The sequence below is a fragment of the Mesoplodon densirostris genome, chromosome 10 (assembly GCF_025265405.1).
Source record: "Mesoplodon densirostris isolate mMesDen1 chromosome 10, mMesDen1 primary haplotype, whole genome shotgun sequence".
Classification (NCBI taxonomy): Eukaryota; Metazoa; Chordata; class Mammalia; order Artiodactyla; family Ziphiidae; genus Mesoplodon; species Mesoplodon densirostris.
This window is the reverse complement of record NC_082670.1, coordinates 62,052,459-62,078,750: the sequence shown is the minus strand read 5'-3', so window position 1 is coordinate 62,078,750 and position 26,292 is coordinate 62,052,459. Positions and strand designations below refer to the sequence as shown.

General features: G+C 42.7%; 2 protein-coding genes across 8 annotated transcripts in view; one reads left to right on the top strand and one right to left on the bottom strand.

Moving 5' to 3' along the window:
• LOC132497309 (nuclease EXOG, mitochondrial) overlaps positions 1-17,259 on the bottom strand; it is a 45,943-nt gene extending 28,684 nt beyond the window's left edge. For 6 of the 7 annotated variants that reach the window (XR_009533573.1, XR_009533571.1, XR_009533572.1 and 3 more), the window contains exons 1-5: positions 17,089-17,259; positions 15,122-15,271; positions 9,077-9,216; positions 7,265-7,341; positions 3,919-4,033 (exon numbers count right to left, since the gene is read on the bottom strand). Coding sequence is in view for 1 of the 7 variants with exons in the window: in XM_060110402.1 (XP_059966385.1) it covers positions 3,919-4,033; positions 7,265-7,341; positions 9,077-9,216; positions 15,122-15,271; positions 17,089-17,251 (645 nt within the window). In the remaining 6 variants the exon portion in view is untranslated. The remainder of the gene's footprint in view (positions 1-3,918; positions 4,034-7,264; positions 7,342-9,076; positions 9,217-15,121; positions 15,272-17,088) is intronic. The other variant, XR_009533576.1, reaches the window with a different exon arrangement.
• LOC132497253 (large ribosomal subunit protein eL29-like) lies at positions 9,634-14,718 on the top strand. The gene is made up of 3 exons (XM_060110317.1): positions 9,634-9,637; positions 13,894-14,111; positions 14,464-14,718. Exons 1-3 carry the CDS (start codon positions 9,634-9,636, stop codon positions 14,716-14,718), a joined length of 477 nt encoding a protein of 158 aa, XP_059966300.1.
• Positions 17,260-26,292: the final 9,033 nt, after the last annotated feature.

Below are 26,292 nucleotides of genomic sequence, written 5' to 3'. Positions count from 1 at the left end.
TCCCACATGAGAGGTACATAAGAATTTGCCGAATTAAAGATTTGCCAGTGTGAGCATGAATAGGTCCTATTAATTAATATAGACATGGAAAACTAATGATATAGGTTCAGAGGCCCAGAATCTGAAAGAAAAGGCGTAAGACCCATAATGCTTTAAAATAAAAACAAAAAAACAAGACTGTTACTCAAAGTATACTCTTCAGGAAGCTGATCTTGACTGCCCTCATACATTCACCATTACGACACTAATTAGGGTGAGAAGAGCTGACAGGTCTCTTTTGAAACTCTCTTCAAGACTACTTGAACATGCCTGAATATCATTCACGGATCAACGATTTAGGAGAAGTAAGGTTAAGTCTTTTTAGTGGTTAGTTTTACATAGTCCAGTGTAATAAGAATTCTGGTCTAGAAAAGATATACTGAAAGGTATATACGTATATATTTGTTTCATTCTGAATTAACTGCAAATTTAAAATGTGTACGGATGGCATATTGGAACACGTGCACACCCTTCACCCAGATTCATCAACTCAACATTTTGCCCAATCATCAACTCAACATTTTGCCCAATTCCCTTTATCACTCTCTTTTTCTATTTTTTCCCTAACCCTTTTGAAAGTAAGTCACAGACACATCTTTCAGGATGCATCTCCTAGGAGCAAAGACATTCACTTACATAATCACAGTACAATGATCAAAATCAGGAAATTTAACACTGATAAAATATAATTATCTCATCTAGAGACCTCAAATGTTACCAATTGTCTGAATAAAGTCTTATTTAGCAACTTTTGTTTTTCTGATCTAGGATCTGATCTAAGATAACACAATGCATTTTGTTTTCAGCCGTTTCAGTCTTTAGTTTTTAGTCTCCATTAACCTGGAACAGTTAATTTCTCAGCCTTTGTCTCTGACAACACTAATATTTTTGAAGAATGTAAGTCAGCTATTTCATGTAATGTCCCTCAGTTGGGGTTTGCCTGATACTCCTGCATGATGAGACTCAACATTATGCATTTTGGGCAGAAATATCACAGAAGTGATATTGTATCCTTAGTGCATCACAGCAGCAAGTACAATTTATCAGTAAGTCCCATACGTGCAGTATTAACTCTGATCACTCAGTTAAGGGGGGAGGGGGGTTTCTCTACTGTGAAGTCATAATTTCTTGCTTTGTTATCAATAAGTAATTTGCGGAGGGATTCTTTTAGATTATATACATGTCCTATTCGTCATAAAGCTTTTCTACTCTCTAGTTTTAACATCCACTGATGATTGTTTGAAACACATTACCATGATGGCTACAAAATGATTTTTCTCTTTCATTCTTACAAACTTATTAGTCGACAGTCCATGGTACACAGAAGCTTCTCCTTACACCCATGTGTTTACTTATGTATTAAGATATGGATTCCTATTTATTAGTTCTATAATCCATTTTATTTTGATATCAAAGAGTTTCAGACACATTAAGTTAGAACTCCATAAGGCTGATTCCTGTGTCCTTTTGACATGTCCTCACCATTTGTTTGAGCACTTACTTGCTTCCTGGCACAAGATGTTCCAGTTTGTACTTTCCCTGCACCATCCCTGGAATCAGCCATTTCTGCAAGTGCTGGGTTCTTTCAGCAGGAGGCGGTTTTTTAGAAACCAAGATCTGGTCTCAGGGTACACTCATTGCTAATAGCATATCACTGCTTCTAGGCGCTTTTAGCAGACTGATAATAAAAATTATATCCAACTTAAGAAAACCAATATACTTCCCACGACAGCATGTGGCCAAAACATATTTAACAGAAATATTCACACACACACAAAAAAGCTGTTTCGGAAATGCTCTTAACTACTGGTTAACTGTCCCTTTTAAACCCTGTATAAATTTTTCTTCTACTACACAGTAAGCTAGTCATACAAATCTTTCAATTTTATGAAAACAAAGCCCACACAAAACTGTAATTCGATCATTTAAGGTGTAGAAGTGAAAGCTGGGAGAACCTGTTTTCCAAAAGTAAGAGTAAAGAGGATTTACCAAAGCTCAAGAATAATTAGTATTTGAAAAATAAGAACACAGGGAGCTTCAAGGCATTTTTTCCTTCTAGTATTACAAAAAAATATGAAAATTAGCAAGTTGATGAGAGGAGAGAGATGACTCTGCTTGGAATACTAACTCCGTTGCCACTCCTTCACTCCCACAAGAACCCCTGGAATACTCTGAGGGCGTGAGCACCTATGTGAACACTTGGAGACTTACACATCACTGCTCATCAGAGCCAGACGGGCTGATAATAAGCCAGTCAAGTGGGACAGAATACACCCTAAAATTGTTTTCGTTTTCCTAACTGTTTCTCGGATCATTCAATTTTATCACAGACCCCCTTAAGTAACCATGTAACCTAAGCAGCATTTACTAAACATCTACTAGATGTTCCCCCCAAACACACCTCCTCTTTGACTTTCCAGGAAGTCCTTCAATCCCTCTCCTTTCACTGACTCTATCACCTTTCTTCCTCACCTCACTTCATTCCCGACCCTCTGTAGATCTCACAGTACATCAGTTCAGCCACCCTCTTGGCAGAATCCTTTTTTTTCTCCTTTTTTTTTTTTGGTTAATTGGGGTATAGTCATTTTATAATGTTGTGTTAGTTTCTACTGTACAGTGGAGTTCCCTGTGCTATACAGCAGATTCTCATTAGTTATCTATTTTATACATATTAGTGTATATATGTCCGTCCCAATATCCCAATTCATCTTACCCTCCTTTTACCCCCTTGGTGTCCATATCTTGGCAGAATCCTTAATCTCATAACAGGCATAACAGAAGCTGTCTACAGCTCTCACATCACTAATTATACTCTCTTATATCTTCAATCTCCCTTTCCTTTAGTTCATAAAGTTCTCAAATATCGTGCGTGTAAAAAAAAGTCACCTTTTTAAAAAAATCCAAGCATCTAAAAGAAAAGCTTTTCCTCCCATTTACTCAACTAACTGCAATCTGGATGTCTTCCTGAATTCTTCCCTCTTCTTCACCCAAAAAGCGAATCTGTGATGACTCTTTCCTGCATTCCTCTACTCCTCCTCACTCCATCTGCCTGAGTTCAGCCCGTGTCTATGATGATACCCAAACCCCAGAATTCTGCTATTGATCTTAAGTGTCCTGCACTCACACCGTCCATCCTCTGGAGTCCCCGTGCTTCCCTCCTGACTCAGTTCACTCTTACTCAACCATCATGATCTAGCTCAAAAATCTCCTCCTTGGGGGACTTCCCTGGCGGTCCAGTGGTTAAGACTCTGCACTTCCAATGCAGGGGGTGAGGGTTCGATCCCTGGTCGAGAAACTAAGATCCCACATGCAGCGGGGCCAGAAAAAACATCTCCTCCTCTGTGAAGTCTTCCTGACCCCCACAAATAGGGTTGGTCAGTTCATTCCGACACCACTTCATCTATGCGTTCATACATCAGATCACACTCTAACATAATTAACTGATAACATGTCTCTTTCCCCTCCTAAACTGTGAGCGCCTTGAAGTCAATGCTTTGCTTTCTTTAACCCATCATTTTATCCTCTATGCCTAACATTCCAACAGGTGCTCAATAAATCCTGGTGAAGAAATGAAATTAAAAAGTAGAATAAAGAATGAGATTATAGGGCTTCCCTGGTGGCGCAGTGGTTGAGAGTCCGCCTGCCAATGCAGGGGACACACGTTCGTGCCCCGGTCCAGGAAGATCCCACATGCCGCGGAGCGGCTGGGCCCGTGAGCCATGGCTGCTGGGCCTGCGTGTCCAGAGCCTGTGCTCCGCAACGGGAGAGGCCACAACAGTGAGAGGTCCGCATATCGCAAAAAAAAAAAAAAAAAAAAAAAGAATGAGATTATAATCTCATGCAAATAACATAAGCTTCAATATTAAAACACGTTCCTACCTGGTAACTAACTGTTTTCCTTCCATTGCTTCCAGTCTGAGGTAAGGTCAGCGGTCCAGATACTATCCAGACATCCTCAAACCTCTCCGTCAATTCTCGACAGTACATTTCTATTCTGAGAAACAAAGCAAAAAGATGTGTGATATTCTCACACATAAATGTAGAAAAAGAAGCAAACCATATCAAGTCCTTAGGAGAGCTACCAAGAATATTAAATTAGAGAAATCAATGTAAAGAGAATATGGCACAAAACACTATTAAGCATATAAGCAATGTTCTTCCCAGTGTGTTTACTGCATGGAAAAACTTTAAAAATACACACATTTATACAACTACCTACATTTTCCTGTGTGTGCATTCAATGTACAGTTTATAACTGAAATTTTGTTTTGTTTCCTCTCATATTTTTCTATGCCCTAGTTCTCAAATAAACTTTTTTCAAGAATTACATATCATTTCAAAAAGTTGATATATCTTTTTTTATGTAACTACTCCTATTGTAGGACAATTGGGTTTATCCTGACATTTCTTAAATAATGCAACATTGTTATTAATTCCTTAAATTTCAAGGGCCAGAATTACTTTATTGAATAAATATTTTAATGATGCTTGATTATATGTAAAAGTAATATTTTTAATGAGATTGTATAAATTTACTCTATAAACTCCAATATATGACACAGCAGTTTCACAAGAATCTTTAGAACACTGGGAATAATCATTTAAAAACTGTTCTTGCTAATTTATTAGATATAAATGGCAAGTAGTTTTATTTTTTATTTTTTAAAATAAATTTATTTATTTTTATTTTTGGCTGTGTTGGGTCTTTGTTGCTGTGCGTGGGCTTTTGTCTAGTTGTGGCTAGCGGGGGCTACTCTTCGTTGCGGTGCGCGGGCTTCTCATTGGGTGGCTTCTTTTGTTGCAGAGCACAGGCTCTAGGCGCACGGACTTCAGTAGTTGTGGCACTCGGGCTCAGGAGTTGTGGCTCATGGACTCTAGAGCACAGGCTCAGTAGTTGTGGCACACAGGCTCAGTTACTCCACAGCATGTGGGATCTTCCCAGAGCAGGGCTCGAACCCGTGTCCCCTGCATTGGCAGGTGGATTCTTAACCACTGCGCCACCAGGGAAGCCCTGGCAAGTAGTTTTAATATGCACTTTGTTATACTGCAGTTGGAAGCAATTTATGAGAGGTAACAATGCATGACATCATTCCTCAGTTTCTGTATCTAAAAAGTAAAATCAACATTACATCTTATAGCATATATGCCCAATTAAAAGTAAAGTTTTGGGCTTCCCTGGTGGCGCAGTGGTTGGGAGTCCACCTGCCGATGCAGGGGACACGGGTTTGTGCCCCGGTCCGGGAAGATCCCACATGCCGCGGGGCGGCTGGGCCCGTGAGCTATGGCCGCTGAGCCTGCACGTCTGGAGCCCGTGCTCCGCAACGGGAGAGGCCACAACAGTGAGAGGCCCGTGTACCACACACACACACACAAAAAAAGTAAAGTTTTCCTCCAAAAAACATATCTCTTGAAAAAGGAAAATGTTAAATGCTTCCGAAGGTATGTAATCAGTCAGAATATGGAAAGAAAACTCTATAGGACAAACATCCCAGATCTTCAACCAATAATTTGCGGGGGCAGGGAGAAGAGGAGAAGCCTACAGATGAAAAGGGACTGAAGAGATATATTACCCAAAGCTATGTGTGGACTGTGTTACAATCAACCAAAAAAAAAAAAGGTAAAAACCGGCAGGGAAACTTGAACACTGATTATAAAATTGTTAATAAGGAATTACTGAATTACTGTTACATTTTTAGGGGCAATGGCAGTACTGTGGTTATATTTTTAAAGAATTCTTATCTTCTAAAAATATATATCAAAATATTTGTGGATAAAATAATACATCTGTGACCTGCTTAAAATAATCTGCGTAGGGGGAAAGGAGGGTATGTAGATGAAACAAATGTGGGCCATGACTGATAATTGTTGAAGCCTTTTTTAGTGTGGGGTGCTCTCTTCATTATTTCAAACCACACAGTAATGTCTGGGGAAAATGCAATAGCATGAAATATTTGTACCAGTTTTAAATGCTTAAAAGATCCCCTGAAAGAACTGCATGAAAGCATCAGAAAAATACAGAATGCCCAGATGATTTTACACAGTAGTCCCCGCATCCACAGAGAATACGTTCCAAGACCCTCAGTGAATTTCTGAAACTGCAGACAGTGCCAAATCCTATATACACTATGTTTTTTCCTATACATATATACTTATGATAAAGTTTAATTTATAAATTAGGTATAGTAAGAGATTAACACAATAACTAATAATAAAATAGAACAATTGTAACAATATACTGTAATAAAAGTTATATGGGTGTGGTCTCTCTCTCAAAATATCTTATTGTACAAATTTAATGACTTTTCCATCTAAACTAAGCACTTATGCTTAGTGGCCATAACTTTGGCAGCTCGAGATGCAACAGCAAAACCAGCATGAGTTTCTTTTTTCTTCTTCACAGTTTCACAGATAGAAGATTCCTTTTTACCACAGATCACAACCATCTCAGCATACAATTTTTTTTCTTTCTTAAGTCAACAACTTTTACCTTTTCACTTAAGGGAAGCACTTTACAGCTTCTCTTCAGCAAATCCAAGTTGCTAGCATCACTACTCTTGCGTTTGCGGGCCATTATTAAGTAAAGTAAGGGTTACTTGAACACAAGCACTATGAAAGCAAGACAATTACTGACCAATGGGGGGAATACGCTGTACAAAGGGAGGATTCACATCCCCGGGAGGACACGGCAGGAGGCGCTAGATTTTATCAGGTTACTCAGCAACGTGCCAATTTAAAACTTATGAATTGTTAATTTTTGGAATTTGCCACTTAATATTTTTGGACTGTGGATGATGAGTAACAAACAGCAAAAAGCAAAACCATGGATAATGGGGGACTACTGTAGACAGCTTCTATCAAAAACTGGTAATGGTTATGTTCAACGGTACCAAAACTGTTCTTAAAAAGCTCAGCAACTCTTTAAATACAAGTGGAGAAAAATACAGTATCCTCTGCCTATAAACAGTGTTCTACGGCCTCAGTAATAATATTTTTAGTAGTTTCTTCCAGAACTTGACTTCTGACCAGAGGAAACATGACCAAAATGGCTAGCTATGTTTTGAAGTCTATACTTCCAAATCTAGCAAAGAAAACTAGTCCAAAATATTTATCTTCAGTAGTTTTAACATTTGAAAAAACAAAGGCAGAAACAGGTGCTAGGCACACATTCTCCTGTCACAGCACTCATCTCCCACAGAATCACATTTTAAAAACTCTCACCCCTCACCTGTTCCAATAACCAGCATTATTATCAAAATTCTGAGGCACGATATTAGAAAGGTAAAAGGTTTCAGCCATGGCTTTCTGTGAAAAGAAATAAAAATAGTAACTTGCACTGAAATACCCTTCCCTTTGAGAGAGATTTTACAAAGCAGAGATAACCAGTTCCTTATTCATACCTTAGCTCCAGGCAATTACAGCAACTATCTGTTTAGATAAACGAAAGCCACAGCTACTCCATGACAGAAAGCTCAATAATAATTATTCAGGGCCTCCCTGGTGGCGCAGTGGTTAAGAGTCCGCCTGCCGATGCAGGGGATACGGGTTCGTGCCCCGGTCTGGGAGGATCCCATATGCCGCGGAGCGGCTGGGCCCGTGAGCCATGGCCGCTGGGCCTGCGCATCCGGAGCCTGTGCTCCGCAACGGGAGAGGCCACAACAGTGAGAGGCCCACATACCGCAAAAAAGAAAAAAAAAAAAAAAAAAAAATAATTATTATTATTATTCAGAATAAGGACTATAACAAAAGAAGTAGTTTGGTGTGCTGCTTTTCTTCACAATCTATAAAATTCAAACCAATAATGTAGACTCTATGAACGAAAAATTTCCAGTATAAAGCTAAAAGGTGAATTCTAGTGCTAAGCCTCTGGCAGAGGGTTTCTCAACAAAGGGCAGCTTTCAGGAGCACAGTAGTATTTAAGTAGTACAGTGCAAACACATTAGTTCAACAGTGGCACAAAAAAAGTCCTAATCTTCTGAATTTCTAGCCACCATGTGTTCATTCCTCTCACACTTCTGACCTGTAAACCCAAGACTCTGTCATTGGATCTCCTTTCATTGATCTACACTGCCAAGGCCACCAAATACCCTCTTGTCAAACCGTGGTTCTCAGCCTTGGATGCACATTGAAATAAGCTTCAAAAATATCGATGCCTAGGTCCCAACCCCTAGAATTTCTGATTTAACTGCTCTGGCTTACAGGTCTGGGCATCAGGATTTTTTAAAACTTCCCAAGGTAGTTACCATGAGTATCCAAGGTTAAGAACCACTATCTTAATGATAATAATCACCAATTCATGCAATAAATGCCAATGTCAGAAAAGACATTTCTCGCCTTTTTTTGGCAGAGAAATTATCCTAAATGAAAGGAGGCTAAAGAGACATGACAACTAAATGTAATATGTGATTCATGATTAGATACTGAATCCAAAAAAAAGTTCTAAAGGACATAATTGGGAAAATTTGGCAAATCTGAATGAGAGCTGTATACTGGATATTATTGTACAAATATACAAAAATACACTTGCACACATTTCTTGGTATAATGATACACTTGACATATATTCAAATATCCTCATCTTTAGACAATACAATCTCCCAAGCAATCTACTTAGGCATGAAGTGTTACAATGTCTGCAATTCACTGTCCATGGTTTAAAAAAATGCATATATAAAATATATGTATCAAAGTGTTTTTGCTGTACTATCCTCAACTTTTCTACAAGTCAAAATACTTTTGCTGTGTTCTTTTTTCAACTTTTCTACAGGTCTGAAATTTTTCAAGATAAAAATGAGTGAGTAGCTTTAGTTCCTATTGGCTTTCCAATTCCCTTTTGCATAGCACTTAGTTTTCGTCAACCTGTTTAAAAATGTCTGAGCATCTGAGCAAAGAAAGGAAGTGAAGTCAGGAAGAAAAATACAAAATAGGGTATGAAAATTCTCAAGTGTTAGGGTTTGGCTCCTAGGTTTTTAATTTCCAAGTCCCACGGTACACATAATACCAGACCTGTGTTCCCATCCCTCCCAAAAAATATGCCTACAGATGAGAATTTGTTATCTCCTGCTGGAGCCATGTGGCCTCGTGACCACCCACTGCCAACATAGTCCTCGTTGAAGGCACTGAAGGTTGGAGGGATGCTGGGATCTGGCTTGAATTTACAATGTTTTCTGTCTGCATCACCTGAAGAAAAACACACAAAATGGTAAGTTACCAGTGGACAAATATCCCTCAAGATTCTCTAAGCAAGGCAAGCTGCCTGCTGCTGGCTGGTATCTCTTTGAGCAGCTAGTACTTAGTGACAGCACGCATGTCTCAAGTTCCTGGGATAGTTCGGCTACTTCACCTGAATTTAGCAAGGACTAGTCCAGGAAAGAATGTTTTTCATACAGTGCAGCTATCTCATCTCATATACTTTTGTTTCTGGCCTTTCAAGTTAAGTGGAAAAATCCCTTGGATAGTATCTATGTAAAAGCAATGACCAATCAAATAGCTGAGCTGTAGAAAAAGCTTAGTTACTAAATACACTCTTGCTTTTTAAAAAAGACCCCCACGGGGACTTCCTTGGAGGTCCAATGGCTAAGACTCCGTGTGGGGTGCATGGGTGCGATCCCTGCTCGGCAAATTAAGATCCCACATGCTGCGTGGCACGGCCAAAAAAAAAAAAAAAGACCCCCATGTATTGTATGTTGTACAACGGTATTTGACAAGTTTATACGTACTGAAATAATGGATATATATAGACACAAAACAATTTGTTCTGGGCAGGCACAGCCTAGAGGAGGGAGAGAGTGCCTCTGATATCTTGCTTACTGCCTCTTAAGCCATGACAAAACAAACATTTAGGTTATGAGATCAATCCAGAAACTTCTGACACAAAATATCTGAGCACCACACAGGAGAGATAAAAATCTCAATTTTACTTATATTCTGATACCTTCAGAATAGTTTGCCACCGTGGACATCAGCGAATCCTAACACTATGTTTTCCACTGTCATTAGGACAGGCCTTGTTAAACTATAAAAATTATGAGGACAAATGGAATATACTCAGGCTGCTTCTCAAAAAAGTGTAAAATGGGGATTAATGAAGTTACTGATTCTAATGTCATTTCATTCAATCAAGAAAAAAATTAAATTATCAGACCCCAAGGTTCAGAGTAAAGTATCTAATGTCTAGCTTAGAATCACCCCATAAACAAAAATAATAACTGTAAACAGAGAATTCCTAGTAAACTTCTCTAAGTGTCATTACCATTGGAATCGCTTCCTGGTATGTCTGGTTTTCTTTATCTGGTGCTCACTGTCCTTGAAAAATCATTTGGGGGGGGCTTCCCTGGTGGCGCAGTGGTTAAGAATCCGCCTGCCAATGCAGGGGACACAGGTTCGAGCCCCGGTCCGGTAAGATCCCACATGCTGCGGAGCAACTAAGTCTGTGCGCCACAACTACTGAGCCTGCGCTCTAGAGCCCGAGAGCCACAACTACTGAGCCCGTGCACCTAGAGCCCATGCTCCACAACAAGAGAAGCCACCGCAATGAGAAGCCCGTGCACCGCAACGAAGAGTAGCCCCCGCTCACCACAACTAGAGAAAGCCCACATGCAACAACAAAGACCCAACGCAGCCAAAAATAAATTTTAAAAAAAGAAAAAGAAAAAGAAAAATCTTTGTGGGAATTTCCAAAATCCTAGGATGAAGATGCCTTCCTGAAGAGAGGATGTAAACTTACTTCTGTCCAGTGTCTGGAGGCATTAGCAGTGGAGGACCACAGTAAAGCAAGCTCAGGGTTTAAGGTTCCTTGATCTGTACAGGCTACATGGCTTTGGGCTACAAGTCTGCATGACAGCCAGTCTGTGGTCTCAACTTCTCTAGAACAAACTTTTTATTTTCCTTTTTGATCCTTGTCTGCTCAGTGCCAAGGCAACCTTCCGTGTAGTTCCCTATGGTGGGCAGGCAAGTAAGTTCTGGTTCACCCATCCCCGAGGGTGCAGCCCTCTGGGGTTCCAGGTTAATGTGGGAAGGGTCTCCTGTAAGATAATCTACCTTGGGTGAGCCCTAGGTCTTGCCTTCAGTCCCCCTCACCCCATAAGGCTGCAAAACCAAAGGCAATGTGGCTTTGGTTTACCAGGTTTACCAGGGCCACCCTTACCCCTCTGGATTCTGGCGTTCCCAAATATTGGCCTGGCAAAGAAAGCTCTACTATCATGTTGCCTCTTCATGTTTTGTTTGTTTGTTTGTTTGTTTTTAAAGCCAGGATCAGAAGCCAGGAATCTGGCTTCTGAGACCTTTTTTTTTTTTTTTTTTGCTGTGCTGGGTCTTCGTTGGGGCACATGGGCTTCTCTCTAGTTGCGGTGTACGGGCTCCACAGCGTGTGGGCTTAGCTGCCCCGCGGCATGTAGGATCTTAGTTCCCCAACCAGGGATCAAAGCTGGTTCCCCTGCATTTGAAGGCAGATTCTTAACCACTGGACCACCAAGGAAGTCCCTCTTCACGTTTTTTTTTAAGTGACTTTTTTTTCTATATACTTTTTATATACTGCTAATAACATTTCTTGTTGTTTTTAGCAGGAGAGTTAATCTAAATAACTTAGTCTGTCATAACTAAAACAGAAGATGCTTTACACTAAAATAAGTAAATCACAGGTATATTGCTTGTTTTCAAATATTAATTAGCTCTATTTTACCTCCTCAAAATTACACAGCTCACGTGATTTACAATATGAAACAGTGCTTTTCTTATATGCCTCTGAAAATGATAACTTAACAGCAAGATAAAATTAGTAAAGCTGAAATTCCATATTGGGAAAATTTTTGTATTTAAAGGAAATTTGTCAGGCTTGAGACTAAATCAAGTGAGTTTCTCTTGATGTAAATTCATAATCAATTTCACCTGCTATGATAAAGTTTGGGCTTACATCAGTTTCCTTCTAGCAGCAAGCATATTCCAAGCCTCCTGCTATTCTGCTGGTTAATGTGTACTCTATAAAGGCACACACTCATCTTAATATCAGCATTTTTAATATATTTAAGCATAGCATGCACTGTAAAGCAATGGAGAAATAATTTGTGGGCCATATAGCAAATTAACAGGCAAATAAGAGAATGGGAATAAAACAACTATGACAAAAAGTAATATCATTAATATAAAAAAGAACTCCTACAAAATTCAAAAAAGAATATCCCTGGGACTTCCCTGGTGGTCCAGTGGGTAAGACTCCATGCTCCCAATGCAGGGGGCCCGGGTTCGATCCCTGGTCAGGGAACTAGATCCTGCATGCATGCTGCAACTAAGAGCCCACATGCCACAACTAAAGATCCTGCATGCCTCAACTAAGACCTGACGCAGCCAAAATAAATAAATAAATAAATATTTTTAAAAAAAGAATATCCGTATTGAAAATCGTAAAGAAAAATTCACAAAGAAAGAATAATTCACAAAATATTAACCCTCACTGGTAATCAATAAATGCAAATAAAATCAACTAATAAATTGGTAAAGCTCAATAATGCTCATTAGGTGTGAGGGCTGGGAGAGACAGGACAAATAATGATGGTGGGGGTGTACATTGAAGTAGGCTACCTAGAAACCAATCTGACATTGAATAGCAAGATCTGGTCATCTTTTTTTTTTTTTTTTTTTTTCGGTACGCAGGCCTCTCACTGTTGTGGCCTCTCCCCTCGCGGAGCACAGGCTCCGGACGCGCAGGCCCAGCGGCCATGGCTCACGGGCCCAGCCGCTCCGCAGCATGTGGGATCCTCCCGGACCGGGGCACGAACCCGTGTCCCCTGCATCGTCAGGCGGACTCTCAACCACTGCGCCACCAGGGAAGCCCAGATCTGGTCATCTTAATTACAGGAACGCACCAAGAAACTTGAGAACACGTGAACAGGCTCACACACCTGCCTGCCTCTCCAGTCTCATTTCACATCACGTTCTCCCTTGCTCCAGCCACACTGGCCTTCTTTGAGTTCCATAACCGAACCAAACTCTTCACATTGGGGCCTTTAAAGATGCAACTGTGCTTCTCTTTCCCTGCCTGGAATGCTCTTCTCCATACCCCCGCTGCCCACCCAACTCCTCTGCCTGAGTGACTGCCATCCACTCTTCAGGCCACTTTCTCAAAGCCTCACTAATCAGTATCAGGTTCTCCTGTTATAATCTCTCATCGTATTCTTTACTGTTTCTTAATTATACTATCCCAACTTGCAATCATTTTTCCTTCAGAACAGTTATTGCCAACTGTAATTATACATTTATGATTATTTGATAGGTCCACCCACCCCCTCCCCAATTCAAAGTGCTTTGGGGGTAGAGACCATCTACTCTGGTCACTGATATAACCCCAAAGCTCAGCACAGTGCCATGCACAAGTAGGCACTTAAAAAGCATTTGTGGGGCTTCCCTGGTGGCGCAGTGGTTGAGAGTCCGCCTGCCGATGCAGGGAACACGGGTTCATGCCCTGGTCCGGGAGGATCTCACATGCTGTGGAGCGGCTGGGCCCGTGAGCCATGGCCGCTGGGCCTGCGCATCCAGAGCCTGTGCTCCGCAGCAGGAGAAGCCACAGCAGTGAGAGGCCCGCGTACCGTGGGGAAAAAAAAAAAAAAAAAGCATTTGTGGGCTTCCCTGGTGGCGCAGTAGTTGAGAGTCCGCCTGCCGATGCAGGGGACACAGGTTCATGCCCCAGTCTGGGAAGATCCCACATGCTGTGAAGTGGCTAGGCCCGTGAGCCATGGCAGCTGAGCCTGCGCATCCGGAGCCTGTGCTCCGCAACGGGAGAGGCCACAACAGCGAGAGGCCCGCGTATCGCAAAAAAAAAAAAAAAAAAAAAAAAAAAGCATTTGTGGGCAGGCCCCAGTGCAGACCTGGCCGAGTCCAAGAACCACACCATGCACAACCAGTCCCAAAAGCAGCACAGAAACGGCATCAAGGAACCCCGATCACAATATGACTCTCTTAAGGGGGTGGACCCCAAGTTCCCGAGGAACATGCGCTTTGCCAAGAAGCACAACAAGAAGGGCCTGAAGAAGATGCAGGCCAACAATGCCAAGGCCATAAGTGCACGTGCTGAGGCTATAAAGGCTCTCGTAAAGGGACTTCCCTGGTGGCGAAGAGGTTAAGAATCTGCCTGCCAATGCAGGGGACAAGGGTTCGAGCCCGTGTCCGGGAAAATCCCACATGCCGCAGAGCAACTAAGCCCGTGTGCCACAACTACTGAACCTGTGCTCTAGAGCCCGCGAGCCACAAGTACTGAGCCCGCTAGCCTAGAGCCCGTGCTCCACAACAAGAGAAGCCACCACAATGAGAAGCCCACGCACCACAATGATGAGTAGCCCCCGCTCGCCACAACTAAAGAAAGCCTGCGCGCAGCAACAAAGACCCAACACAGCCAAAAATAAATAATAAATAAATTAGCTAAAAAAAAAAAAAAAGGCTCTCATAAAGCCCAAGGAGGTCAAGCCCAAGATCTCAACAGGCGGCAGCCGCAAGCTCAGTCAACTTGCCTACATTGCTCACCCCAAGCTTGGGAAATGTGCTCATGCCCACATCGCCAAGGATTTCAGGCTCTGCCGGCCAAAGTCCCAGGCCAAGGCTCAAACCAAGGCCAAGGCTGTAGGTGCAGCTGCTGCTCCAGCTCTAGCTCAGGCTCCCAAAGGTGCCCAGAACCCCACAAAGGCTCTGGAGTAGAGACCTTTGTCTGCCAATGTGAGGACAGAAGGACTGGTGTGACCCCTGGCTGCTGTCTGCATGGGGCTGGTGTCCTCCTGTGCTATTTGTACAAATAAACCTGAGGCAGGAAAAAAAAAAAAAGCATTTGTGGACGTAATGAATGAGTGGTGCTCATTGCAACAATATTTATGACAAAGCCTCCAATTCATGTGTCAAGATACAGATCCTCTCAACCCGAGACAGCCTGGAAGGGTCTAGGGTGCCCTGGTTGCCAGGCAAGGTCCATTTATCTAGTGAGCCATACAAACACCATCATTTTCTAAATGTGCTGTAAAGTAGAAATGGTTGAAATTATTAATAATCCTCCTTGTTTTAAATTTGGAAACGTCTTTCGTCAACGCCTTTGCTTCTAACCACCTACCCGTTATCTTGCTCTTGGATATATGTTCAAGAACCCATCTAGGCACCCGCTTTGACTGATCATAAGACAAGGCGTGGTTAGTGTAGCACCTCGTCTCTGTTCCAGTTAAAGGGAATCCAAATTGTTCTAAGAGAGCCCTTTCTGAAGAAGCTAAAAATGAAAAACAGGGGAAAAAATAACAGTTAGTGACTATTACTAGGAATAAAAAATTATAAGGAAGGGGGTAAGACAAAGGACTGACTCAACAATTTAATCAACCAGGTGATCTCATTTTTGCAATTACTTATAAAGAAAAGAAAAGAGACAGTGGGCAAAATACTGGTTTTGCCTATAATCAGTTGTATAGTTCTATCCAGGTAAACTGTAGCTATTTCATTAACTGTTCTTTTTTTTAATTAAAAAAAATTTTTTTAACTTTTCCAATTTATTTTCTAATTTATTTATTTTCTTATTGATTGATTGCTGTGTTGGGTCTTCTTTGCTGCCCGCGGGCTTTCTCTAGTTGCGGTGAGGTGCGCAGGCTTCTCAGTGAGGTGGCTTCTCTTGTTGCTAGAGCGCAGGCTCAGTAGTTGTGGCGCACAGGCTTAGCTGCCCCGCGGCATGTGGGATCTTCTTCGACCAGGGCTACGAACCCGTGTCCCCTGCATTGGCAGGCGGATTCTTAACCACTGTGCCACCAGGGAAGTACCTCATTAACTGTTAAATAAGGACCTGATCTTGCTGGTCTTTCACATCAAATTTTCAAATCTCTGCCCCACAAAGTACAGAGTATACAAAAGCAGCAAAGGAAAAACTCCTGTCATCACTAGTCATTGATATGATTGAATGCGAGACAGCCTACCTACTCATTATGTTCTAAGAGTTAATGTGGGGACAAAAGCACAGCCTTTAAAATTTTTTTAAAAGACCATCGTTCAGGGGCTTCCCTGGTGATGCAGTGGTTTAGAGTCCGCCTGCCAATGCAGGGGACACGGGTTCAAGCCCTGGTCCGGGAAGATCCCACATGCCGTGCAGCAACTAAGCCCGTGTGCCCCAGCTGCTGAGCCTGTGACCCCGCGTGCTACAACTACTGAAGCCCGTGAGCGTAGAGCCGGTGCTCTGCAACAAGAGAAGCCACCGCAGTGAGAAGTCCGCGCACCGCAACGAAACGGAGCCCTCGCTCGCCGCAACTAGAGAAAGCCCGTGTGGAGGAACGAAGGCCCAATGCAGCCAAAAAAAAAAAAAAAAAAAAAAACATCGTTCATTGACACTCTTCCTCAATGTTCTGGTACTGAAGCAGAGATGTGTACTGCAGCAAGACAGTGGTAAAACTGGTATTGCTTCTCCTAGTGGGAGAAACCAAGCACGCACGGAACAGGGAGTCGGTTTCCAAATAATTCTCTCTTGATGCGCTCTCCAGGCTTCAACCCACCAGAGTTGCTCTCTTCCCAAATGCCAAGTATCAGGAGGAGCGAGTTAAATTAGTGTATCCGAGACAGAAAGAAACGAACATGAGCTCATTTACTTTGTCAAATATAAGGTACACCTGGTAACCTGCGGATTTACATACTTTGAAGAAAGGCCAGCAGGTATTCTTCATTTGAACTACGATAAATTGAGGACAGTTAACTGATCTGCTAAAACTATGTGTTCATTCGTTCATTCATCCATACGTACTGGATGCCAATTATGTACCAGGTACCGGGCTGGTGGAGAACAAAACTGACATCGTCCGAGCGCTTATGGAGCTAACAATCTAGGGGAGGACATAGACAATAAAAACACACAAGTCGGGGTAGTAGATCCCCAGGGGGAAGGAAGTACACGGAGCAGGCAGGTGAGACGCAACGCGGGGAGAGGAAGCCGAGTCGGGAGACCGCACGGCAGACGACCAAGGGCCTGGCGAGTGGAGATAGCGCGCGTCCACGGTTACGGCTCCTGCCCGAGGTAGCAGCCCGGGCCCGAGACCTGGGGGCCCACACACTCACCGTCCGGCTCCCTCACCGCCAACGCTGGCTCAGCGTCCTGACTCCGGAGGAACTGCACGACAGTTAGCCCGGTTCCCACAGCGCCCGCGACGGCTCCAGCTACGAAGCCACTCAAAAAGCGTCGGGAGCCTCGGAAGCGGGATGCAAAAGTCTTCGCAGCCATCTTGCCCGAGACCCTAGCCTTTTTGCCTTAGCGCATGCGCACTGCAGGTCAGCCGCCTGAAAGCCAATCGCAACCGCGGGACCAAGACACGCATGCGCTACCTGGAGTTGCTGGCCCTGAGCCTCTCAGGAGACGCCGGAGGGCAGAGCGCAAGCGCGCGCCCCCTGGTGACAAACCTGGAGGCCCAGGCGCGTCCCGGCTCCACCCCTAGTACCCTGGACCGGGAGATGGGTGAGAGCATGACGCCTTGAAGGCTCAGTATGTGCACATACAGTCCTGAGAAGAAAATACTCTTAGTCCCGTTTAATAGGTGAGTAAACCACCTGAGCATGCTTACGCTAAGGTCCTCAGAACCGAGATTCCAACTTAGGTCTGATTCTAAAACCTGTGCCACATTGGATGTCCTCATGACACGTGGCTTTGAAATCGCATGGTACACAAATCGTAACTTCTAAAGATAGCTTTGCATCTCCTAAGGAGTTTCTTGACAAGACAGTACTCCATGGTGGTTTAGGACCCTGAATCAGAGCACAGGGGTTTGGATCCCCACTCAACCACTTTCTACCTTTCTGTTTCCTCTTTTTAAAACGGGAATAATAATAGTAATAATAATAATACTTATTAGACCATAGGGTTCTTGTGAGGATTAAAGGAGATTAACCATGTAAAGCATTTAGGGAAGAACCTGGGGCATGTCGTTAAGTGCTCTGTTAATATTAGCAATTTTTATTTAGGCAGCTCTACTTTATCTTGATAGAATATGAAATCCGGATTGCTGAATGCCTGCTGTCAAAGGAAGGATATATGTTTTATGCACTCCCACTCACAAATAAATAGGTCTTCTTCATTTTGCAGCATAATCTCCAGCATTCCATGTGGATTTAGTTCACTAAGCAGGAGGCCATTTCTAACAACCAACTTAAATGTATACGTTGTTTTGGGCTTCCCTGGTGGCGCAGTGGTTGAGAGTCCGCCTGCCGATGCAGGGGACACGGCTTCGTGCCCTGGTCCGGGAGGATCCCACATGCCGCGGAGCGGCTGGGCCCGTGAGCCATGGCCGCTGAGCCTGCGCGTCCGGAGCCTGTGCTCCGCAACGGGAGAGGCCACAGCAGGGAGAGGCCCGCGTACCGCAAAAAAAAAAAATGTATACGTTGTTTTGACAGCTTCATGGCTCCATGCGCCCTCCCAGGAATACCTGTCATGAAGTCATTTTGTATGATCCCCAGGGCTTCTGACACTAACTGGTTGAGCTAAGTCAACCAGAGTCTTCCTTAGGAGTTTCGATCTGGAACTTTCTCCAGATAGCAAAGCTGTGACATATGGAACTCCCGCTCTGTCTACAGCCTTTTTTCTTGCTAAGTAGACAAAGAGTAGATGCATCTGGTCTTGCACAGAACACCAGTGGAACAAATGCTGAGACACGGGTGAAGGCGTGCCATGCTGACCCCAGCTTCCAAGGCTCCTGAAGAAGCCCAGACACATCCTGCCTTTACCCAAGGCTTGGCTGGCCACTTGCCCCAGGATCCTTCCAGCAAAGCCCCCTTTTTGTTTAATGGTGTCTGGCATGTGCAATCAAGAGTCCAGACAATACAACCAGGCAACACTGTTATCTGTAGGTTTCAAAGCTGCTTTGACAGCTTCCATCAGAATTTACTAAATACATACACTCACTTAAGAGGTAGTTCTTAAGGCCCTCCTAAGTGCCATGCACTGTGCTAAGCACCAGAAAGAGAAATGGTGGGTGACTCTTCCTCTCCCATATCCTGTACTTGGAAACAACAGTGAACCCCACACTGGGCCCCAAGAGTCAAGAATTAGAAGTAAAGGCTGCCTGGCTCTGGGTAGGGTACCTCCTCTGGGCCTGTTTGTCCACCTTTAAAATGAAGGACCAGTAGTTTTAAAACTATCATCAGGGGAACCCTAGTATTCCATAGGGGTGCTTGAGAGTTAAGGGAAGGAGTGGGAGGGCAGGCTGAATGGCCCCTGAGCCCTCTTCTACTTGCTAACTTGGGCAAGCCCGCTTTTATGAACCGGCTCTGTGTCCAATTTTTTCTTTTTAACTGAAAGAATCCCTTTGCTGAAGAGAAAGCAACCAGATGGTCCCTGCAGTCCGACCTTCCAGTGTTGCTAGCGCTAAGGTCTTCGTTCAAAAATGTTAGCCTTTTGTCTTCCTCTCCTTCTCATCAAGGGCACTAATAAAAGGTGAACTTTCTGACGAGAGGACAAAATGGATCAAAAACTGGACAACTGGTTCCTAAATAGAGGGCCCCTTCATCAAAAATTGTTCCAAAGAGATCCAAGCAGGTTATTTAATCTTCATAATAAACAGTGAATAAAAAGGCATTGACACCACCAGGAGGATTCAAAGCAATTGTTTCTCCACTTAGCAAATATTAGTCAGAGGCCAAAAAAAAATCTTTTATATTACTGCAGAAAGCAGTGAGGTGATTTCTGCGTCTTTCCTGTTTTATTAGGTAGTAGAGACTATAATTATTTTATTAGCAGGGAACCATGTTTTCATCTAGTGAGGTAACTCAGGAGCTCCCAAATGGGAGATCTGGCTTGCTGATTCAGATCTGGGGTGGTGCTCCATCACTGTATTTTTTTAACAGCTCAGCAAGTGACCCAGCTACTCAGCCATGTTTGGAAATGGCAGCGCTTGTGTTCTCAGTAGTCCTGAATATAACTTATTTTCTAGGTTTCTTTGCTGCACTTACAAAAATATTGCTCAGGGTTGTCTGCAAAGTATAGGATTGGGGAGCAGGGTTGTGTGTGGGGGGTTCTTGGGGATTTGGAAAATAACACCCCTGTCCTGCAGGAACATACCCAAAGTCCCAGGACAGTCCATTAAGGAGAAGCCCACAGTGTCTCCAACTAAGTCCTGAGCTTCTGAAGGGCAGAACTGGAGACCTGTGCTTAGTCCACCCACAGGACCTTGGCAGCCTAGGTATCGGCCATTAACTGCATGTCGTCCAAGCAGGAATTCACGGAGGTGCTCAAGTTGGCCCTGTAAGTGGGAGAACACAACCCCCTGCCATGTGATTAAGAGAGACAACAGGACTTTTTTATTATTATTATTATTTTATTTTCATATACAAAAAGATAAAACTTGAAACAGTTCTAGATTTTTCCTCCTATCTGTTGGGGTGTGGCTGCTTCTTCACACAGGGGGAAAAAACTACATTCACATCGGTTTATTTGAGGACCCAGTGCAGAGTTCAAGCAGCAAAACCCCAACTTAGCAGATCTAATTCCAAACTTGACACTCATTTCTAAAATTACCACAGTAAAAAGGAACAAAGATCCACTGCAAATGAATGAACTATGATACAATGTTCTCTCCAAAATGTCTTCATTTTGCAACTGTAATTACATGGATGTCTGCTTTAGGCCATTTTAGATGTGTGCGGGTGTATAATATATATGTGTGTGTGTGTTTTATATATATATATATATATATATATATATATATACACACACATATATATATATAAATCAGCACACTTTTCAAATCCAGACAGGGTAACAGCAACAAGCTTAACTCTCTGTGTGTGTATATATATATATATATAATAATTTTTTTAAACATGATACTTTAGTATAACTTTTGTTAATTCAGTAGTACAATCTATTTCTGTTCTACAAAATTTTTATTTTATAGCTACAAGGGTGAAAAGTGACCTATTACATTTACATCTCACATATCCTGGCATACAAACAGTACTTACTGAATTTGAGCCAAAAACTAGAAGTCTTTAGTTTTAGCACTTGAAGAGCTTCTTCACTTCTACAGGCTTAAATCATATCCTAGTCACATTTCCAGAGTTTTCAAATGATTCATCATTGTAAACCGCAAGAAACAGGTGAATCCAAACTTTTAATTACAGCTTTATATACAAGTTAGATAACACAGCTCAAAAAGACTTTGCTATCCATCCTAAACCCAACACACACATTCTCCACTAAGTTATTAGACAAGTCTTAGGATTTTCCTTCTTTTCCTTACAAATACTACACACATTTAGAAGGAGCTGGTAAAACTGACATTTAAGATGGCAAATGAGAGGTGACATCTGTTGGTTCCAGAATTGGTCCTGCAAATGTTGTACTCTGCTGTGTTCTTTAACTGTGTGTCTGTTACATGCAGAAGCTCTTTTCACAAGAATTGACATCAAACTCAATGTAAGTTAAATTTACAGTACTGTATGAGGTTCTTTAGATTCAAGGACAAATGTGGAAAAAATATTAACACGTGAAAAATTTGGCCTTTGATGCTACCATTAAGATCATGTCAAATTCATAAGCAGATTCTTTTGTACAGTTGAAAAACGGCATTGTGTGGATTTGTGGCGTGGAACTGAAATCTAGAAGTATGTTTCTCATCTGCGGTAACCCTCACCCCCAATTCTCAAGTACCACCCTTTGCATTTTTACAGAATTCCAGGGGAAAAAAAAAAAAGGGAGGAAAAAGACGCTGGCATTTTAACAACTCCTCCCCTCACAGGAGGTCTTCACACTCTCAGATGAGGTCTCCTAAGAATCTCTGTACGGTCACTGGCTCTCAGATGGCGTTTGACAATGACTTGGACACTTTCCAAATCAAATCCCAGATGTTGCCTAACCTTTCCTACTCTCATCTCTGTCATTGCTGGTAAAATTTCGATGAGCGTGTTTTTCCCTTATGGAGAAATTATTTGGCTCAACATACACTTAACTCGTGGCAGGGCTCTGAGAAAACCCCAGCTGGGCTAAAGCCCTTGTAGAGACTGAAGTAAACAGCGCCTGAACAGAGTAGAGACCGAACACTTCGAGGGCTGAGTTGGGACCCAGTGGGGACACACTGACCCTGGTGTCCCACGGTCAGCAGGCCAGGCCAGGTGGGCAGCCCACACTCGTAGGGCCGAGTTACCACTTAAATGTTGGTCTGCCATCTATGCCCCAGCGACAAGAATTCAGATGTGGTGACTGCTGGTTAATTAAACTTTCTGAACTGGTAAAAAAGGCTCTTTAAAAAATATATATATATTTATTTAAAATACATCAAAATGACAAACAGCCATAACCCGCAAGGCCTCATTTCACAGCAACATATGCTACAGACATCTTCCCGAAATGCACTGTGGTGGAGAGGGGGCGGGGGTTTTCAATCCTGCCATTTAAGGGAATGTTCTTCATTTGAGCTTTAGTGACTGGAAATGTGTTACAAAGAGCTCATTTTGGGAACTCGTTTGTGTACAAGGCCAACCAGTTGAATCACTCTGCCTATTCAGACAGCAGAATACTGAAAATGGCAGAATTCAAAGTGGAGCGCGGAAAGCACCCTTCAGGTGGCACTCGAGACCCATCCCACCGCAGGGACATGAAGAGCTTGCCAGAAGCCCCTTCTGCAATCCTTGGGAAGAGTTTTACTTTAAAACAAATAAGTACCCATACTCGGCAGGGTTCCTGCGTGTGTATGTCACGAGCCTGCAGTTTCGAGAGGACCCAGATGGTGACACTGTTCAACACAAGGTCTGAGGTAACTGGTTCTTAACACACCTGGAGCACAGAACTGCATCCAGAAAATACAGCTGGGAAAAAGGAAAAAGCTGGGGTTTCGGGCTAGAAAAGACAAGTAGAAAAAAGCTTACAGCAGTTGCTTTTGGGGGGAGGCAGGCGACAAAAACAAAGGCACAACAGAATTACATTCCAAGACATGTGGCTGGAGAGCAGAGAAATGTTCTTTGATGGGGAACAGGAAAAAGGCGGATGGTTGGTGCCCAGAGTGCTCCTGGATCTGCCGAAACTCAATGCATTCAAGTATAAAAGGGGGAGCGTAAAACTTTACTCTCGATCAGACCGAATAAAAGCACAGCTGGTTTCACATGACACAGTAGGGACTCTCCTGACAATTTTGTCCCAATCAGAACACCTCCGAACGCAGCTGCTGAAGCCAGCAGGCAGGGGCTGGGGAACAGGCCTTCAGCCATTATGGCTACAGAGTATGAGCTACATGACTCTATACTTGAGTACAGATGAGTATACATGATGTATACTTCCTATACATCCCCAACAAAAAGGCTTACTCAATAACCATCCACTCTCTACCCAAAAAATCAAAAGGCTAACATGAAGACTGCCTTCCAGATTATGGCAGTGATGCTGACCTTTGTAGGAAGAGCAGGAAAACCTTGTAGATACTGGAAAAATGCCCTGCTGGTACAGGATTCTGAGCCTCCTCCACAGGCTCCTGGCTTACTCGCTAGACTAAAGTGGCGAGCCAACGCAGCCCCTCTCGCCTCCAAACAGCCCTCACAAGGAAGATAACATGTGTCTGGCAGCTCTCCGTATAATCTGATCGCTATGTCTACACACCACCCTCCCCCTTTCCGAATAATTACTCCATTGGGAATTCTGTCCTGAAAACTGGATAATTTGGTCCTAGATAACTCAGTTTGGCAGATTTCTCCAATCAGCAAATCCTCTTTTCACATGTTCGTAGCCTGAATCTTATTCTAGTCCCAACCCACCCCAATCTGCACCCATGCAATTTCTGTTCCCCAAAACACCTTCACACTACTACACCCATGAGAGTAACTTAGAAACTAATTATTCACCTCAGAACCCTTTGTTCAAAAGAAACCTCAGGAGGAAGCACGACTGTGAAGCACACTGCAGGCTCCACTTGCCTCTCCCAGCCCCTCTCCTCCAGGTCTGCAAGGAGCAGGGCTGAGCACCCCTGTCCTGCACAGACTGTCCCACACAGACAGCCACGAGTGGAGTTTTGGTCAAACGAGACCCAAAGATGGTCTGTAATCTGCCAGTGTATCAACGAGAATCCGCAGGAGCACTAAGTGTCAACGCCACACCACTTACACTCCAGTGTATGTTTATCTTGAAAGGTAAAGCTCATTACTCTGATTAGAAAATCATTCTTATTCGAAACTCACTAGACTTTATAAAAATAATCTGTGGTATAAAACAATCTCCACACTGTGCAGAAGAAATCTGTCAGGTGATATAACTAAATATATATGTAGTGCTATAGATTTTTTAAAGTAAAATTTCAAGTGTTGTAACTCTATTATATAACCTATACTTTTATTTACAATGCTACCTAACAACATTCCAATGCAAACATGATTCGGAGAGTCAGGGAATGAGCCCACGCCCAACCAACAGCAGAAATTCCCAGGACTCAAGATGGAACTCATCCATTTGCAAAAAACCCATCCTCACCTGCGTGAAAAGCATTAGCTAATGCGTTGTATTTTTTATAACTGTCAGCTTAAAAATGTAAACTTTGCAAATGAATGAAACGCTTTTCTGTAGATGTCCAGAAGAAACCACATTTGTAGAATCCACTGCATACACACATGTCCGTGTGTATATTTCTTTAGTGTCCTGTAACTGGCTTGCAGTAGTTCTCAGAATTGTCTAGGCCCCAGACAATCCAAAGACACTCCTGGAGAAGAAAGGGCAGCACAGGGCCCATCTCCACATGCTGGCGTTTAGAGAATATGCGTTTTAATTCGTGAGGAAAAAACACTTGTGTTATCGCTACGAGCTGCCATAGGAGCAAATAAAATACCACTGGTTTTGGCACTACAGGGATACATGGAGTACCACAATCAAAAAGTCCTGCTTCATTCATACCTGGAAGATACCGTCACAAAAATGTAAAAGCTTGGTAAAAATTGTAAAAATTTAAATAGTGGTAAATCCTTTAAGTTCAAAATCTTGTCCAAACCAAAGTTTACTGTGGACCCAAAATAAGTTTAAAATAGGAATATTCAAAATATCCCACTAGATAATTTGGACTTTTACTTGATGATAATGTATAGGTCTCCTGGACCCACTACAGTCGTCCCTCTGTATGGGGGAGGAGTGTGGCAGGGGGATGGGAATCCAAAATCCACAGAGGCAGAGGCCTCTTACATAAAATGGTGTAGCATTTGCATATAACCTCCACAGATCCTCCCCTATACTTGAAATCACCTCTAGATTACTTATAATACCAAACACAATATAAATACTATGTAAATAGTTGTAAATACAATGTAAATACTATGTAAAGAGTTGCCAGTAGGTGGCAAATTCAAGTTTTGATTTTTGGAACTTTCTGTAATTTTTTCCCCCCAAATATTTTTGATACAAGGTGGTTAAACCTGCGAATGAGGAGCCCGTGGATGCAGAGGGCCGACTGTAATTGTTTTTAAAGTGTGGCTGAGTCACATAAATTAATTTCCAAGGGACAGGGTGCATTTGAAACTTCAATTTCTTTTTGCTACAAAACTAAAATCATCTTTTAAAACTTCCCCAAGCCTCCTAAAGGTCTGGGATACATTCATACATGAATTGCTGGTTACAAATTAACTGTCAGGAATCTTACTTAAAGAACTATGCCTATAACCCTGAATTCATTGTTTATACATCTAGAGTGAGAAAATAAACAAACAGTTCATCAACTGAATTACTGGGTCTGTTTCTTTGCCTAAAACATCACTCCTGATTTGAGACTTAAACTCATCATTACTAGGCTGAACACATTAGCTGCTGAGCATTTTATTAGTTCAGCTTTTGTAAACAGCCATTGACCTAGGAGAATTCAAATCACCCAAAAGAGGAGAAAAAGCCATCTTGTCCTCTTTCCTTTTCTGGCTGCTTGCGGGGGGGCGGCGGGGGGGTGCGTGTAGAGAGTCAATTCCCTGTGCTTCTTGGAAAAATGTGGTCTGAGGGCCCCTGAACTGTGAACCAGGCAGGGCTGGCCATCTCTCCAAAGATTCAGAACCCAACAGGCCATTGAAATAGCTGGGACTGACACACTGAGTAAACTGAGTTCTCCTGGAAAACGCTTTCCAACTTAGATATTTTTCTAGTGAGCCAAGTTCTCCGGAATAATGCCTGGCTGTTCAACTTCTAGTACCACTTCTAAAAACTTACATACATACGCTCACTATATTACTAAAAAAACATCAAATCCTTGTATTACCAATAGATGCTGGGAACTTCACACTGCATTCTAAAAAGAGGCAGAATTCCATTTGCAAGAGGGTCATCTA

Excerpts from the sequence above, each read along its gene's own strand:
- LOC132497253 (XM_060110317.1), top strand. Across the intron at positions 14,112-14,463 it reads CACGTGCTGAGGCTATAAAG|GCTCTCATAAAGCCCAAGGA; the intron begins GCTCTCGTAAAG and ends AAAAAAAAAAAG.